This window comes from Nanorana parkeri, unplaced genomic scaffold (genome assembly GCF_000935625.1).
Source record: "Nanorana parkeri isolate BGI_ZX_2015 unplaced genomic scaffold, ASM93562v1 scaffold25, whole genome shotgun sequence".
In the NCBI taxonomy this organism is placed as follows: domain Eukaryota; kingdom Metazoa; phylum Chordata; class Amphibia; order Anura; family Dicroglossidae; genus Nanorana; species Nanorana parkeri.
The window spans coordinates 3410873-3429597 of record NW_017306293.1 but is presented as its reverse complement, the minus strand read 5'-3'; the positions used below and the strand labels follow the sequence as shown (position 1 = coordinate 3429597).

Genomic DNA, 18725 nt, shown 5'->3' with positions numbered 1-18725 from the left:
GTGGGGGTGTGGATTATTAAAGTTGGAAGACATATTTTCACATATTTCAAGGACTTTATTGCATTAAGAAGGAATGGACTACACGTAGGGATATGTAAATTAAGTGGGAGTTGTACATCACTTGTGAGATTTAATACAGGACTTTTAATATGTACACATTCGACGAGATGTACTAGCACAAGTATAAGTTTTTTTGTTATTCACATTGCTTTCGATGTTTATTATGGCTTCTAGTGTCAAGACCATTAGACCAAGAGTTTTTTTCTGAAGTATCATTAGCACAGGCATAGTGCAACACAGGTGTTGTGGATAACACATAATTGTTTCATCACTTTGTGATAATTTCACAATTTATAAAATTTTAGGAATATATTTTTTGAGTTTGTGAAGTGCAGTGCTATTTTTCTCTTTTTCCATTATTTATTCAAACTATACAAATCAATTAACATTCTATTACCCTTTATATACTTACAAGGGTTACTATTTATCCCTGCACTTCACCTTCCCATATTTCCCTTTAAACTTGCCTTTGTCTGTACGGGTCACTGCTGCCTTCCAAGGAGGGTGTGGGTTTGGAGGGATGCACAGATGTGGACATGGATTTCTGGTGCTGGCGGGTCCGGGCTGAGGTGGCTGGGGCAGAAGCGGTGGAGGCACGGGAACCAGGCGTGGAGAAACTGGGAGTGGAGGGTGGATGTGGAGATACAAAACAGGATATGGATGCACAGACTAACAAAAAGGAGAAAGCGAGGAAGGAAGGAGAGGACATTTTGCAAGAGATAGAAGGAAACAATGACACTGAAAACAGACACAGCATGACTCTATATACCCTAATATGGAAAGCCTCACTAATGAAAAATGACATTTTACATGACCCAGAACGTGGATTAAATGCAAGACACATGGACAACCAGGTCAAACAAAAGGGAAAAATTCCAGAAGGCATAGGTGCATGTTTTGAAAAAATTGTTGCTGTATCACAGCAAGTATTTCAGAACTGCTTGGCAGGTGCATGGGATAAAACGAACATATTCCACGCACAGGTTATTCAGCTTTCTCAAGCCTTAAATATACTTCTAGCAGGGGCTGTTAATATGACTTTTGACTTGCCTGTAAAATCTTTTTCTTTGCGTATAGTACAGGACACAGTCTCATCTAAATCATAGATCATGTGTTATATGCAGCTACCTTTAGGTGATGGATACTGGCAGAAAAAACTGTGTAACAGTCCATATAACCCCTCCCTCCCTCAGCAATCTTCAGTTTTGCAGCAAGCAATCGGAGCAACTGGCAGAACAGGTGGCTTTGTATAGTACTCCAAGAAAAGGATTTTACAAGCAATTAAAAATCCTATTTTCTTAATCGTACAATACAGGACATAGACTCCTTTAATCATAGACCCTGGGGCGACCCTAAGCAATACAAACAAGGTGTGGGGGAACACATAAAACACTGCAAACAGGCCCAAAAGAACAAACAAGGGAACCAATCCCAAAATCAGAGCAGCCTGAAGCAAGTTACAGCTGAAGCTGGCATCGGCAGAGGCTTGAACATTCACCTGGTAGAACTTGACAAATCTATGAATCAAAGACCAGATAGCATCCGTGCAAAATCTGAGAAACAGACGTCTGTTGCTGAAAGGCCCAAGAAGCACTGACAGACCTAGTCCAGTGAATCTTAACCAGAAAGGAAGGAAGTTTATGCATTTATAATAAGCTTTAGTGATGACCTGCCTGATCCACATGAGTAAAGTGAGTCACATCTTGTAGAAAAGTCTTCACCAGAGAGTAAGCTGCCAGATACTTTTAAAAGAGAATCGCCAATGTGGAGATCTGGCCCTTGAGAGTACTCAAGACCAGGTGGTGATTTAGATAAAACTGGAGAAAAGACAGGCTCCATCACAATGAGCACCGTCTCAGCTGGAACCCACATTCCTCGTGCCAGGCAAAGTAGGCCTTACGAGTGCGATGATGGACTTTCCGCAAAGACGACTTCCAAACATTCAGCAGTGTAGGGATAACGGAGTCAGATAGGCCCCAGTCCCCCAGGACCTGCACTTTAGCAGCCAAGCCATCAAAGCCAGAAACAAAGAATGGGGCACAGGTCCCTGACACAGTAGAACCACCGAGCCACAGAAACTCCCCGGAATCTGCGTATATCCGAGTACCAGCTTCTTTTTGGCCAGTTGGGCGCCACCAATATCACCAAAATGTCTTTCATCTTGATTCTGCATAGCAGTCCAGGAGGAATCTGTACCAGAGGGTAGGAGTAGATCAGGTGAAACTGACGCAACAGTGTCACCAGCACGTCCACTTCAAAGACTGGAGGATCCCTGGTCCTAGCCATGAACCTGTCCACCTTGTTATTGAAGCAGGATGCCAAAAGATCCATCTGGTATTCCCTATCGGTGACAGATCTCCCGAAACAAGTTGGGATGGAGACACAATTCCCTCACATGCAGAAACTGAGAGTCTGTCTGCCAATTATCTATCCTGTGGATATGGACCGCAAACAAGGCCACTATGTGTTTTGTGGCCCAGCCAGAATTAAACTAGCTTCCATTTGGGCCATATGGCTTCTAGCACCACCCTAAAGGTTGATGTAAGCCATCGCTATCGGGGCATTGTCTGACTGGATTCTCGATGCACATCAGCATCGAGAAGTCAGCTTGTCCATTTGTGAAGGGACAGGTGAATGGCAGGATGTTGATGTAGAAATAGGCCAGAAACCAGCTTGTTCTTCACCTAAAAACACTAGCAAGAAACGAGGGGATATGCAAGCTGTTTCACAGTTTTGTCTTCCAGAGTACAATCACCTAGGTAGCTGCCTATAACCTATAGTGTATGATTAAAAGGAGCCTGTGTCCAGTATTGTACAATTAAGAAAGCTGATTTTCTCAGAGCCAAAACATTAATATGCCTTTTGCCCGAAATTCACTTTCTATAGGGTTAAGTGACAAAATGCTAGAATAACTGAAGCTAGAACACCATTAGAGATGCGAAACACTGAGGTGCATGTATAAAAAAATTTGCATACCCACAAACGTAATATCAGGAAAATACTGCATTATGGCCATTAGATGGAGCTGAGAATAGGAAAAAAAAGATTTTTTTAGGATATTTGCGCAATCTATTGGCCATAATGTACTTTTAATGTTAGTCTTTGTTTCCATTTGCACAGAATGAACGTACGTGAAGATTCGAAGGACACATGGGTCTGCAAATTGTTTATAAACATATCTCTGTTAAACTCACAAATGTTTTTTAAACATATCTTGGTTTTATATTGTGTTAGTGTAGTGCAATGGCAATGTTGTGTATAAAAAAAAGCAGAAGGCTAAGTGTGTTCTTACCTATCCTTGCCATTCTGAACAGAACCAGCATTTGCTCTGTCTAGCATAGGAGAGTTACGACTACGGTTGGTGCCAGTGGATAGCACACTGTTCTGTAAAAGCAAAAGGACAAGAAAAATCTTTAAAAACTTAGCATTTATTTATATTCTTAATGGCTCTGTCCATTGAAATTTCATTTTTAAATGGGCGTCAGTAGAACGAATCAATAACTGCTTGCTTGGCATGTTTTTTGGGCACTTTGACAAGCGCTGTCAATTAGTTCTCAATTCTCCAGCTGCATTAGACCCAGTGGCGTAACAATCACCATAGCGACCCAGGCGGCCGCTATGGGACATGGCCAGATGCCGTGGGGGCCGCCTGGGTTGCTATGGGATCCTCTGCTGGTGGCTTTCACTGGTGGCTGAAGACAGACACGCCGCTGTTCAGATCACTGACAGTAATCTGTGCAGCAGCGCATTCCTCTAGACAGAGTCAATGAGACCAGGCAGTGGAGGAGGAGGGGCTCGTGGTCGGCAGCAGGGGAGGAGGCGGGGCCCGGTGACGAAAGAGGCCCGGCGATGGAGGAGGCGGGCCCATCAGCGACCATGGAGGAAGAGGAGGCGGACAGGTAAGGAGTGCGACCAGCCCACCTGAGGGTGACCCTGCATAGCCCACTATAGAGAGTCTATGGTGGGCTCTGCAAGTTCACCCTCAGGTGGGATCTTGAGTGGGCTCTGCAAGGGGCATAACTAGAAATCATGGGGCCCCATACAAGATTTTGCTATGGGGCCCTGTGATTTCTAGTTACGCCCCTGATCAGACCCATCATAATAGCAGCTACAGCATGCTAGTTTATGTGAAAACTCAGGTGCAGATATTCAACAAAGGAGTCCCCAAATGATTTAATAAGCCAGGCAATTCAACTTTCCAGCAACAACTCCAAACCAAAATATTGGTTTTGGGGTAACAGCTTACTAACATATATAAAGACCAAATGGTCCAAAAATTAAAAAAGCATTTCTACTAAAACATGCATACATTTAATCATAGTGTCTCAAAGGACACTATGAAATCAGGTAAAATCAGGCCTTTATTGAGTAAGCAAAACACCTATTTCTTTTTTTACCAGTCCTTTGAGTCCATCCTAATAGCATTGACAAATATTTGGGGCAAAGCTGCTCTTTGATAGAGTGTTACACAACAATTGTACCAATCCTTGATGGCATGCACTTTCACTGGTAAGCTCTGGAGTTTGGCTCTTGCTGTGCTGCAGAACCGACTACATTTAATAAGGGTTATACAATCATTTTGAAACAAGAGTCATTCCTTAAATAGCATTCATGTCGCTCAATTTTTCCTTGACCTACAAAAATGCATTATACCAAATAGATTTTCAATTTTGCTTGTGTTGCTCAGGGAAAGAAAACTAAGGGTTCAGGTATCAATACATGGCTACTGAGAAACAGCTGCAACACAGACATTTCCTAAGCAACACTAAAAAGGAATGATGCGCCTGTATTCAAGAAAGAAAAAATCCCTTTATCAGTTATCAAGTCTTTGAGGTATATTGGAAATGTATTTTCATGTTACTGCAAGACTGCTAGACGTTATAGGTTAGTGGTGCTAACCTATAACGATGTGTTTGTAACAAGCGACAGTTAAGGTGCCCATACACCTTACGATTATCGGACGATAATCGTATGCGATCGACTTTTCGTCCGATAATCGTATGTGTGCATTGCAGTGTCCGACCGACAATACTGTACCATCGTACGACTTTTGACAGTCAAGCATGTTTGAAAACTTTGCTAGATCGTACGATTGTCCTAAGGTTGCTGGCGTTTCCGTCCGTCAAAAGTCGTACGATCTACACTGCGCTTGCGCTTACGAAAATACGGCAAATCAATTACCGCATTTCGTCCAGGTGCTTTTGGTTAATTACAGCTAAATGATTCTTGCGATCATCGGGGCAGGATGGGGCTGCCGTACGAAAATCGTACGACTATTCGATCGGACGAAAAGTTTCGTCCGATAATCGTAAGGTGTATGGGCACCTTTAAAGTGCATGTCCAGCCAAAACATTTTTTTTTCTGGAATAGAGCAAGGAAGGCTTAGAAACTATCAGGCTTTACACCTTACCCTTGCCCATACACCTTACCTTATCTGTAGATTTTTGTCTGCGAATGCATTTTCGTCCGTGCCAGTTGATGGGAAGTGCACAACCGCAATTATTGTACAACTGGCGGTTAGTGGGGTTTTTGAAAAACAAATCTCGAGATGAAAACTGCACATGCTCAAATGTAAATCTGTTCTTTCGATCCATGAAAATCAGCTAGGTGGTGGTGCTGAGGAGCGTTAATTGCAAACTACATTGGTCTGTGCATGATGGGCTAGTTGCAAGAAAATTGAACAAAGGCGAGATGTCTGGACCAAAAAAAGTTGTACAATGGTTGTAAGGTGTATGGCCACCTTTAGAGTTTTCCTTCACTTACTGTAAAAAGTCCAGGCAATCGAAAAATTAACCCATGCAGTGGGGCCACACCCACACTGCAAGGGTTAACTGCTTGTTTTGGTCTAGGGGCTAAAATAAAGAAAATACACTCGCCTGATCCTCGGTCCCCCTTGGCTGCTAGACCAGTCCCCTTCAGCCTCCTTCTCCCCCAGGCTCCATCAGTCTAAAGACCTGTGAGGTGATCACGTCTAATGCAGCTGCATTAGATGCGAGGACACTGAGGAAGATTCCACCGCTGGAGTGTGAGAGATGTGAATGTTCACCACCGCAGGACTGAGGAGATTTGCTTTATTTTAGCCTCTAGACCAAAATGACCAGTTTACCCTTGCAGTTCAGGGGTAGCTCCACTGCAAAGGTTATTTATTCGATTGCCTGGAGTCCTTTAGCCCTCGTTCACACCTGAGCGTTTTGTAGCGCGTTCTACGCTCGACGAACGCTCTACAAAACGCTCAAAAATATAAATCCCATTGTATTCAATGGTCTCGTTCCCACCTTGGCGTATTTCCGCCCGTCCCTAACGCGCTACAAAACGGCCCACGCCTGAAAAGGTACATGTACTACTTTGAGCCGTTTTGTTGCGCGTTTCCATTGGGATACAGCCAAGTAGCCTTTGGAAATGCGCGTTTGTAGCGCGACTTTTTACCGCGAATCACGGTAAAACGCGCGCCGGTCGCGTGACAGACGCGCATATGCAATACGCCTAGGTGTGAACGAGACCTTACTCCTGTCTGTGAAGGGGCTTGTGTAGATGGGTGTTCTCAAATGCAGGCCAGCAGATTCCCAGTGACTGGAGTGGTATAGGTTAAAGTTCAGAGGCTCGCTTGACCTGTCCTATTGAAGTGCATTTGAACTGCAGGCAAAGATAATCAAACACAGCTTTTTCTTATCAAATGCTTCATTTTGCATTCAAATGCATGTGTTTGACCAGTGCTGTGTTTGAATGGAAAAGGCTGCATTTGACAAGAATGCTAAAAATATTTTGACTTATTCAACAAGTGACATTAATTGCCAACTATTAGCAGCAGTGACAGTTCTAATTTTCTCAGTATTACAATACCAGGAGAGGGTCCTCTATCCCGCAATCCTAAAAACTAAAAAAAGAGCAAAAAAACAAAACTATTTGTTTCATTAAAAATTAAAAAACATAAAAATACAATGTATAAAAGGACTTTCAAGAAGAAAAATCCATTTGAACTTATAAACTTACTTTTAACATTAAAGACAAAGAAATTAAAGCTAGATAATGCCTAACACAGTATGGCATGGAAGACGATTACAAAGATTTCAAAAATGAAGTATGAAAACATTTATGTTTCTCACTGTAGAAGGAGTTGGAGTGGTTCTCTTCCGCTCAAGCCCAGATAAAGGACTAGGTGGTACCCTAACTGTGCTACTGGATTTTCGACCACTCTCTCGCTCCTCATCAGGTCGCTTGTTTTCAGCATTGTTACTTTGGGTTTTTTTGGAGTAAGAATTTGATGTGGGGATAGCTGGTCCAGCTGAATTCAAAACAAAAATATACAAATTTCATTAAATTCGAAGTTGCTTATTCATGAAGAAAACTGACTTAGTTCAGAGTACTACTAGTATTAACACCCCGCATTCCACTCAATTTCTCAACTTAACCTCTTCTTTTTTCGAACACAATGAACACAGCACTCCTACTCACTCTGATGGTAGCATACCAGCTCTTGTGTTCTCTCACCTATGCACTCCTAGCAAACTCTCCAACACCCTTTTTCCCCCTATCAAACCACTAGCTTGTCAGTTTCACACTCGCCCTGTCCCCAACCCTGAATCCCCCTAAACAGCACCACTGTCACCCAGAGAAACCTTTGCCACTTCAACCCTTCTCTTCTCTACTATGGATTACCTCTGACAAAATCTCACTCCTGTCCTGCCCTGACCTGGTTACTTCTGTCTTCAACAGCTCGCTCTCATCCTCCCTCGACACTTTGGCTCCCCTCGCTACACGCAGACTTAAGGTGCCCACACACCTTACAATTATCTGCAAATTTATGTCTGCGATCGCATTTTTGTCTGAAAATCTGCCGGTTGAGGGGAATTGCACAACCGCAGTTACTGTACAACTGGCAGATTTTTGTCTTTTAAGCAAGCTAGAACATTTTTGTCTAGTTGGACAAAAAAAAAGACGGGTTAGTGGCGGTTTTTTTACAACAAAAATCTCAAATTGAAAACTGCACATGCTCAAACGAAAATATCTTCTTTCGATCGGCCAGTTAGTGGTGCTGACAAACATTAATTGCGAACTACATTGATCTGTGCATGATGGGCTGTATGAACGAAAATTGAACGAGGGTGAGATGTCTGGATAAAAAAAAGTTGTACAATGGTTGTAAGGTGTATGGCCACCTTGAGGCCACGTCCACTACAACCATGGCAAACAGAAGAAACCAGACATCTTAAAAGATGTAGCCACACTCTTGAGCGACTGTGGCAGAAAACTAGGTCTCTGCAAGACTTCCCCCTGTATAAAGCTGCCCTCTTAAAATATAATGCCTCCCTCCGTGCTGCCAAACAGACTTGTTTTGTCACTCCTATTAACACACACTCATCCAGACCATGTCAACTCTTTTCAACTTTTAACTCTCTACTATCTCCCCCTACCACCCACTAACTAACTCACTGCCTAGGACATTGCCATTCATTTCAAAAACAAAATAAGATACAATCCGGGTTCAGATTGCCACTGTGCAGTCATCTTCCCCTATTAATATACCAGACCCACCATCACACTTGTTACGTTCCTCTTTTCACCCTGTTACCACAGAGGAGGTTACAAAGCTTTTCTCTGACACCCACCTCACCACTTGCCCCCGGGGCTCTATTCCCTCACCTCTACTGTGATCACTATCTTACTCACATTTTCAATCTTTCCCTCTCTACTGGCATCTTTCCCTCCCCTCTAAAACATGCTCTGGTCACCCCAATACCCCAAAAAAACCTCACAGGACTCCACCAACCTTAATCTCAGACCAATCTCTTTATTTACTCCCATTCACCCCCAAACTTCTAAAACGCCTTATCTACAACCCCCTGAGCCACCACCTTACTGATAAACAACCTTCTCGACCCCTTACAGTCCAGCTTTCGCCCCCAACACTCCACTGAAACCGCCCTCCTAAAACTCACTAATGACTTCCTAACTGCTTAAAAACAACGGCCACTACTCCTTACTCTTGCTATTAGACCTTTCTGCCGCTTTTGATACCGTTGACCACTTGCCGCTCCCCAAAAAAAACTCCACTCGCTTGGCCTACAAGACTCTGCTCTCTCATGGTTCCCTTCCTACCTTAGCGCTCCTTAGTAGCACCTTGAAATCCAACTCCTCCCCTCTTCCTCTCTCTGTAAGGGCCCCCCCAAATCTCTGTCCTTGGACCCCTTCTCTTTTCCATCTACACCTCCTCCCTTGGTCAGTTGATAATCTCACATGGCTTCCAATACCATCTCTATGCCGATGACACTCAAATCTATCTTTCTACTCCACAACTCGCCCCCTCAGTGTCCTTGCATGTCACTAATCTACTAACCGACATATCAGTCTGGATGTTGCAACACTTCTTAAAACTCAACCTGTCAAAAACTGAGCTCATGATTTTTCCTCCTGCCCATGCACCTTCCCCCAACTTTTTCCTTTAGATTGATAACACAACTATCCAGCCCTCCCCCCATGCCAAGGTCCTAGGTGTCATCCTTGACTCAGGCCTCACCTTTCTGCCCCACATCCAATAACTATCCAAATCCTGCCGCCTTCACCTTCGTAACATCTCCAAAATACGCCCCTTCCTCACCAATGAAACCTCAAAACTACTCACACGTCTCTCGTCTTGACTATTGCAACTCTCACCTCATTGGCTTACCGCTACACAGATTATCCCCCCTTCAGTCTATCATGAATGCTGCTGCTAGACTCATCCACCTAACCAACCGCTCAGTGTCTACAGCCCCCCTCTGCCAATCCCTCCACTGGCTTCCAATCGACCAGAGGATAAAATACAAAATATTAACAACCTCTTACAAAGCCACCCACTACTCTGCCCCTGTCTATATCTCAAACCTCATCTCAACGTACCACCCTAATTGTCCCGGTTACTCTTCCAAAAACCTCCTGCTTTCTAGCTCTGTCATCAACTCCTCCCATGCTCACCTCCAGGACTTCTCTAGAGTCTCTTCCATCATCTGGAACTCCTTACCCCAACCTGTCTATCTCCTACTCTGACTGCCTTTAGGCGATCCCTAAAGACTCATCTCTTCAGGGAAGCCTATCCTGCCTCAAACTAACCACTGAACTATCACATTCTCAACTAATTCATCCCCACACAGCTACCTCCTCATGTATCACTTGCCCCTCCCTTTTAGATTGTTAAACCCTCATGGGCAGCACCCTCCTTACCATCTTGTATTGAACTGTGTTGTAATTGTAATGTCTTTCTAGTATTGTAAAGCGCTGCAAAAACTGTTGGTGCTATATAAATGCTATATAATACTGTAAGGCACAACTCACCCTGGTCACTTAGTCTTCTTTGTTTGGTATTGGCAGATACACTGCGGTGTACTTTGTGAGCAGGTGAAGGAGCTGTACTATTGGTGATATCTGGAGGTTGTCTAGGCTTCAGAGTCATGTTTTCATTGTCCATCTAAAGAGAACAGATAGAAGCATTGCCTTATCCGGATGCTACCGCAGGTTACAACATGAATGCTAGACACACAGTCTCTGTGACAAAAGAATGGGATGGGGGGCTGGTCACAGACACTTGTTCTGTGATTGGACTGGCCCCTCTGATTAAATTACTGCTACCAAATAGAATTTTTGTACTAAACAGTAAAATCCTTTTCTGGGGAATCCAAGATACAACTTGATTGCAAGAGACCTTTGGGAATATATTGCAGCCTAACTAGGCACATAGAAAACTGAAGGCCAGCCCCACCTTGAGGCTATAACCCCTTTCCACAGCAAACCCACTCAGTTGAAGCAAGCAATACAAGAGAATGATAGCATTAGAGGGAACACAGGGGAACTAGCCTGACAAGATCTCAATATACAATACAATCTCAATACAAATTAGTAAACTAAACGTGAGATTGTAGTCCGTCATGGGAATGAGCTTGGAGCGGTGTCTACTTTGCAATCTACACAGGTACCATGGGGAACAAAAGTTGCCACCCTCCATAAGGACAATGTCAGCACCAAGTCAGAGACGATTTGAGGACCTACAGCCGAGTGATACACAAATAAGATTTATTTTTGTTAATAGTTAAGGTATTTTAATGGAAACAGACTGGAGATCTGCATAGTGCACAGCAGCAGGATGGTGCTTCATCCAGATTAAATAGCCAATAGGAGCTTCAAAGTGAGAGTGCAGCACTCAATCCAGCAGATGTCAGCGCTTGGTCCTTCAGCCTTAACCCTTACCGTGGAAAAAAATAGTAGTGGTGGGGAAATTTGAAAAGGCGCCCAACGATGCAAACACTGAGGTGTTTCAGCCAGACCAGCCTTACTAAGCAAGTCATCAGTCTGGTCACACCTGGGGCTGTGCCATGGCTCAGGACCTGGAAAGAACCTCTCGGTTAACACAGCACACCCAGGTCTATTAAGTGCCACAATGCAGAGCCCAGTGCCAGGAGGTTACACTCCAGGATAGCCCTGCCAAGCAGCAGTGTCAGCAAGGAATCTTCATTATTCACAAAAGAAAAAAGAAAAAGAAAAAAAGAAGAGCTAGCAAAAATCATTAGACTTTTTTTCAGCAGAGCTGAAGAAAAGGTGCCCAAATTTTCTTGCACACTAGCAAAAAGCTGAGGCATGCTGGGTAGAGTAGGGTCCTAACCGCCTGTAGGCAGCAGCATCACTCATCTGTTTCTGAATTCTTGTGTCCCTCAATGGATGGGAAAGAAACAGAATTTGCCCCACACCATGAGAATGTATCTTTTACCCGATTGTTTGACAATTTCAATACCTACATTTGCACCCTTGTAGTGTGCCCAAAAGTAATAGGGAGGTTTATTTGTCGATCAATTTAATTCCAGTGTTCAATGAACATGAACACTAAACCGAGACTCCCCTAAAACCTTTGAAAACTAAAACTACATTTCCAAAAACAAAAAATGCCTAGTACCTCAGATGTCCTATATCCAAGCAGAAGGTAGGTGGCCATGACTTCATTATACTTCTGATTTACAAGCGAGTCCTGGATTTCCTCATTGGAATAACCCATAGTCACCATCAAATCTATGTTAAAAAAAAAAGTAAACAACGTTTTACGGAATCATTTATTAACAAGCAGGATTGTCTAGCAAAGAGCAGAAGATTTTTTTTTTTTTTAAATGTCATGTTTTTCCTTTAACAAAAAAAATAATTTAACTAATATCTATAACTATCATTGACGGCATTCCATTTATTTATTTTTTGAGTGCCAAAGAAAAACCTTACTTCATTACTCAAATCCTATTCTAACAATGTTTTCCATTGGTTTTGTTGAAGGTTCTTATTTATCCAGGTCATAGTGTAGCTAGTAGGAGTTACATTTAACTAGATTTGCTTTGTAAAGTTGCAGATGTTTCATAGCTTATCCAAGCTGAAGAGCAGTTGAATGTGACCAATTACTACTATCTAATATATTCCATTTGTAGTATTTGAGGCCATTATGTACTTCTATATGTGGTCTATAGCCCCACAATGCTTTTAGAAACGTTTGAAAGACCATGCAAGTATTCCTCCTTTCATCTGCTACAAAGACGATGCTAAATGTAGAATTTTGCCATAGGCAACATCTTCTCCAGACACATGACTGTCCAGCTGGATTTTGGTAAACGGAAAAATAGGTGAACACAGACACTGCACAAACGTAAAAATATACCACAACAGCAGAAAAAGGAAACTACCACTTGCAAGAAATAACTGGTTTAGGCCTCATTCACACACAACGCAAGCAAAATTGTATATTGCGTATATACGAGCGTCTATGTGTATATGCGTGCACTATATGCAATCCCAGAATGCATCACTCGTAATGGAATTTTGCATGTGCGTGTAAATATGCAGAAATACGTTGCCTGGACGCATCTATGTTCCATTCTGTTTTTGCGCCTATATACGCTACGCAAATATACGGCTCCATACGCGGCTATGTGTATAGAGCCATTTGCATATGTTGCATATGGTACAATACGCGTATATGCGCGGCAGTGTGAATGAGGCCTTAAACCAAAGTTGCACTCAGCATACTGTCTTGAATTCTATAATACACTTTTACATGGACAGCTGACATGTTATCTGCAGAATTGTTTGTCCACAAATAAACTACTTGTAACTCATAACCACAACAGGCGATCAGCATCTTATTTGTTTTTATTTATGGTATTTATTAGGGATGCACCAATACCGGTTTTTCGAGTACCAATATTTTTTTTTTTACATTGTGCCCAGATCATCATGAAGTTGGGTGCCCGGCTTCCTGATTGCCTGTGAAGCCAATGTTCTAGAGAAAGAACACCGGCTTCAGAGGCTGCCTGACCAATCAGTAAGCCAAGAGGCGGATCATTACATGCCAACTGGCTTCCTGATTGGTTAGGAAGCCAGGCTGCTTAACAACACATGAAGCCGGCTTCATAGCCAATCAGGAAGCCGAAAGGCAGGTCATAACCACCCGCCAGGCTTCCCGATTGTAAAGGAAGCCGGCTCCATGCTCCCTGGGGCACTGCCGGTCAGAGGGAAATATCCCTCTGACCAGAAGTTCCAGTATAGGAGGTAAGTATCGGAGCATTTGAGCAAGTACGAGTACTCGCCCAAATACTCGGTATCGGTGCATCTCTAGTATTTATATAGCGCTCACCATTTATACAGAGCTTTACATACCGCACATTCACATCAGTCCCTGCCCTCAAGGAGCTTGCAGTCTAAGGTCTCTATTACACACACATACTAGGTCCAAATTAGACAGGAGCCAATAAATCTTGCAGCATGTTTTTGGAGTGTTGGAGGAAACCGGAGTAACGGGAGAAAACCCATGCAAGCACAGGGAGAACATGCAAACGCCTTCCAGATAGTGTCCTGACTGGTATATGAACCAGGGACCCCAGTGCAGCAAAGCAGGTAAGTGGTTATACAAATTGTACAACAGCACAAAGTTTCACTAAATATTGCACTTAACGTTTATGGGGCATCGATCGTCTCTACTTTAAAATATCCATTTAAACAGACAAGTAAAGGTGGTTTCTCAATAATATTAGTAGAGTTTGGTGTCCTGCTCCTATCCCTTTGGGAGAAAACAAATCTTAGAATTATGAAACTGACTTCACTTCATACATTAATCTACAATCCGGCCCCTTTAGATACCATGAGATACCACTAAAATTACTTTAGAATAGTGCCAATTGAAGTAACCTGAGCTTATTTAAAAAAAAAAAAACCTATTTTAAGACCTGTCCTTTTTGGATCCTTGTAGTCTGGAACTGGTTCCACGTAAGGTTTTAACTCATCGTCTTCATGTCCCACATTCATCCAACGATCCCTCATGATTTGCTAGGAGCAAAAATAAAAGTATATCGGTTACTATTATTAAATCTACCAATCCTTATAGTGAAATCTCAATGAGTGTTAGTAACAAACCACGACCAGTTGTTACAAAGCACAAGACGGACTCCAAACCGCTAGTGGCACTAATGGCCTGATTGGCTGAGAAGCCGGCTCTAGCTATTTATCATGTTAAAATCTATTTGTAAAGAAATGTTGGGGAAAACAGTTGGGAGACAATAAAGGAAAATACATTTTTGGGTTTGCGGAGAATTTAAAGTGCATTTCCACTTTTGCATCCAATTTGGGGTAACACCTGTTTTATATTTGTTACATGTTCCCATTTACATAGCATAATCTTAAAAAAAAAAAAAGCTTCCTCCCAATTTAAATTTCTTTTACTTGGTTTAGGTTTCTACTTGGCTAATTAAGGGTTAACATTTCTACTTGCTTCTCATTCTGTGTACTGTTAGGAGGTGTTTGTTAACTCTGTCTGCACTGTGCTGGCTCATTTCATTAAGATTTGTAAAGTAGATTTGAACACTGCCTGTCTTAAATGGTTAAAAGGAGAAGAACTATGAGGTGAGTGATTTTCACTCAGCCTCATAATCTGAGCCGACCTGTGACAATGAAACTGTCACAGATCGGCTCAGTAGATCGGGAAGTGAGCAAACACATACCGTCGCTCGCTCACTTCTTGATCTATCCCTGCAGAGAGCCGTGACAGGGAAGGGACTGGATTCCCCCCTCCCCTGTCCCATCCTCCAGCGCTGACTGGCGGAACGGACAGGGGAGGGGGCTGGGACAGCTGGCTCTGCCTCTAGATAGGCAGAGCCAGCTGTCACTCACGCACCTGGGTGGATCCAGACATAATTGTCGTTGTCTCAGTCGGAACGGATGCCGCTGTCAGAACAGAATGCCTTAACAGTGGCAGCAGCACATGATTTTCTATCCAGCTCTTTTCATCTCCTGCTCAAAGGATGCCAGACAGGAGGGTGGCGAAAGGTCCACCCAGTGTGCAAAATTTAGCTGCTTCATCAAGAACCGGACGAACTTCGTAGTGTATAGCCGGCTTAAAACACTGGCCTCTGCATTTAAAAAATAATGAAGTTAATAAGAGAAACACAAGCCTCAAATTTCATTCCTAAGTCATTCTATAAGGAGAGATCATTTGGAAGGTGCTCAGAAAAAAAAAACTGTGATTCGGCCATGTTGCCTGCTGCAACAAAATATCTAAAAAGGTTTTTTTGTATTATTTCATTTGGTCTGCTGTGTGAATAGAAACACAAAACATAGAGGGGTTTTCTCAAATTTGACTGCAAAAGTGGAACCCACTTTAGGTTCTGACAAGTTTAGTTTGGATTTAAGGAAGTCCTGAAATCAAATCCTGCTATCTTACCTCCAGTGTACCCCTCTTGCTTGGGTTTAAAATGAGGAATTTTTTCAGCAGATTTTCACAGTCCGTGGACATATAGAAAGGAATGCGATATTTACCACGCAATACACGCTCGCGCAGCTCCTGAAAAAGAAGGAATAAATGCTGTTTATTTAGCCGTCAGCAGTTTTGGACTTGGAACAGATTTTTTTTTTTTACCAGCTAATCTAAAGACCGACTCCAAGCAAACATGACATGACAAACATGTCTACAGCAGAGAAAGTGATTTGAAAAAGATATCTTCACTCTTTAAACATTCTTGTGAGCTCTAGGAAAAGTTCTACTTTAAATGCAACTTGGACAGATGTTTGTACAACTTCCTGTAATGTACAGTACCAGACCGGGAAGAGGCAGGCACTCCTCGTCTGCACATCTAACAACTTCCTGTAATGTACAGGAGGTAAAGTACTACGAACGTCGTCACAAGCATGGTAGCATTACAACTAGTGGAACAGCCTGGGACCTCCGTTTGTAAGTACGAGTCGTGCGTAACTCAGATGTTCGTAACTCGGGGACTGCCTGAAGTAGTAATCATTTCAATGTATTCCTGAGTCTCTTCCCCTTAATCTTGTCTGGGTAAATGCCTCAAAACCACCCACCTCCCCATGTACACGCCCTAGCTTACCATATGGGACTGAACTGTGAGCTACAGTCTGTGTGTGCTTAATCGGCAATAATACACTAAGTTTGGGTTTAGACACAAAGTCAAATGGCAACCCACTCAAACATGCCCGACACCCAATTTGGATCTCAACCCATAATTTATATTCGAGTCCAAATCGCCATTTCCAAATTACACTAGGGTAGTAGCTATTCCTCTCAGTACTACTTTAAAACTGTGGCCACTCTCAGTGGCTCCTGCGGGCCCCTGCCAAAACTAGCACTGTAAACACCAGCTATTTGTGACATATAAAACAGAAACAGCTACAATATAATAGAATGAGCCACAGTTGTTTAAAGGCTCAACAAACAAGTGACAAAGAAAAAAATTTCAAAAGCATGTTCCTTCCCTTTTACTTCTGGCCCCCCCCCGTTCGTTCTATTGAGCCCTCAAATGGAGGCTCATTATGGGGTTGCTTGCCTGTTCTATTTTTTGAGCTATAATATGGTATTACAGGCAGCTGGCTGTACACTCCCAGTGGCATTCAGGGTCACTGACCGGGAGTGTCATTTAGGTGCTGGATGGATTTGTCTATAGCCGTCTGACATTTGGGATCTAGCACCAAGCGCAGGAGGTGAAACGATCAGCTCTTAAGCTCACTCCACAGAAGCGTGCCATAGAAGTAAAATGTATACATCATGTTTACACATAATGTTTACATTGGGATTATAGTGACTTCAGAAGTGAAGTCACAGCACTTCCTCTTAATACAGAGGCTGGGATAGAGCTGTTACAGCTGTCAAGCATCTTACTGCAGCAACAGATCACTGCTACAGTGATCTACGGCTGGCTGTGTGCAGCCAGCACTATATCACTATTAAAAAAACATCTGCTGCTACACAGGTGTGTTATTCCCTCCCCAGGTTAATTCCCAGTTAGCAACCATGACATCAGATCATCTGGGTGACATTTGCATTCCCTGCACAAGCTTTAAATGCTCCCATATGCAAAACTGTGAAAAAGTTGCCATTGTGCTAATTTGTGTCCTCGTCGACCTGAAAATCTTAATGTTACACTAAAAACGTATGCAAATCACTTCTTCCCCTAGTGTGCGTCACAACGTATTGTCAAAAGGGAAATAAGGCTCTCTCCGAAAGTGAAAGCAAATACTGTATATTTACATGGAGCTTTATAATTCCACTATGTTGCGTACAAGTTGCACTAATGTGATATTTTATTCAGCAGACTTTGTCAATTATATTTTGGGACAAATTATAATTTGGTGCTGCACAACTTATGCAAACACTGCGCTGAGAAAAATTGCAGGACATGAGAATCTTTCACGGTTTATTCCCCACACACATACATATTTACATATACACACACCAAATTTACTAACAATATAATGTGCAAACGGAGAGTTAAAAGGAGAACTATGAGGGGAGTGCTTTTCACTCACCTCATAGTTCTAGCCGACCTGTGACAATGAGACTGTCACAGGTCGGCTCAGTAGATCGGGAGGTGAGCGAACACATACCGGCGTTCGCTCACCTCTCGATCCTGTCACGGCTCTCTGTCGTGACAGGGGAGGGGCTGGATTCCCCCCTCCCCGCCAGCGCTGACTGGCGGAACGGACGGGGGAGGGTACAGCTGGCTCTGCCTCTAGATTGCCTAGCTGTCAGTCACCCAGCATAATTGTCTCAGTATACTGCGAGCAGCAGCTCGCGGTACACTGCGGCGTCTCAGTATACCGCGAGCTACAGCTCGCGGTATACTGAGCCTAGGGTGACGGGAGGACGCTAGTTTGTGTCCTCCCGTTACCCTAAGGAGAACTACGGGGAAAAGCCTTAACCCCATAGTTCTCCTTTAAGGGAGAAGAAGAAAAGAACCAAGGATTCAAGTGGTTTAAACACACACACATATATATATATATATACATATACATATACACAGGAAAGACTTATTTCCGTAGGATTATTTCTCCAAGGACACTATAGAACTACTGTGAAACTACCCGGTGTGGTTCATTCAAAAATGCTATCTTGTACATATCCTTGACTTTTTGGTACCACAGTGCTATGGCTTAACATGAATTTAGAACAATGTTGCCGTTTAAGATCTTGCGGTAATGTCCAGGATTTAGATTTGAAGATAAACCTTAAAGAGCTTGGCGCAGATAAGTGAATTACACTTTGAAGAGAAAACAGTCATCTAAAATCTAAAAACAGTCAAACACATATTTGTCACTAAAGTGAGGTCCATTTATGTAGTGTGGCCCCTTCTCCCAATCGCCCATGGAAATGCAGGATAAAAACT

At 42.9% G+C, this 18725-nt stretch overlaps 1 protein-coding gene across 5 annotated transcripts in view; it reads right to left on the bottom strand.

The window, feature by feature from the left end:
- The window catches only part of MARK2 (microtubule affinity regulating kinase 2), a 122564-nt gene that overhangs the window by 19262 nt on the left and 84577 nt on the right, over positions 1-18725 (bottom strand). For 3 of the 5 annotated variants that reach the window (XM_018565339.1, XM_018565347.1, XM_018565371.1), the window contains 7 exons: positions 15773-15892; positions 14283-14382; positions 11978-12090; positions 10369-10501; positions 7164-7342; positions 3353-3444; positions 528-677 (listed from right to left, as the gene is read on the bottom strand). In XM_018565339.1, coding sequence (XP_018420841.1) covers positions 528-677; positions 3353-3444; positions 7164-7342; positions 10369-10501; positions 11978-12090; positions 14283-14382; positions 15773-15892 — 887 coding nt within the window. The remainder of the gene's footprint in view (positions 1-527; positions 678-3352; positions 3445-7163; positions 7343-10368; positions 10502-11977; positions 12091-14282; positions 14383-15772; positions 15893-18725) is intronic. The other 2 variants (XM_018565354.1, XM_018565362.1) reach the window with 1 other exon arrangement.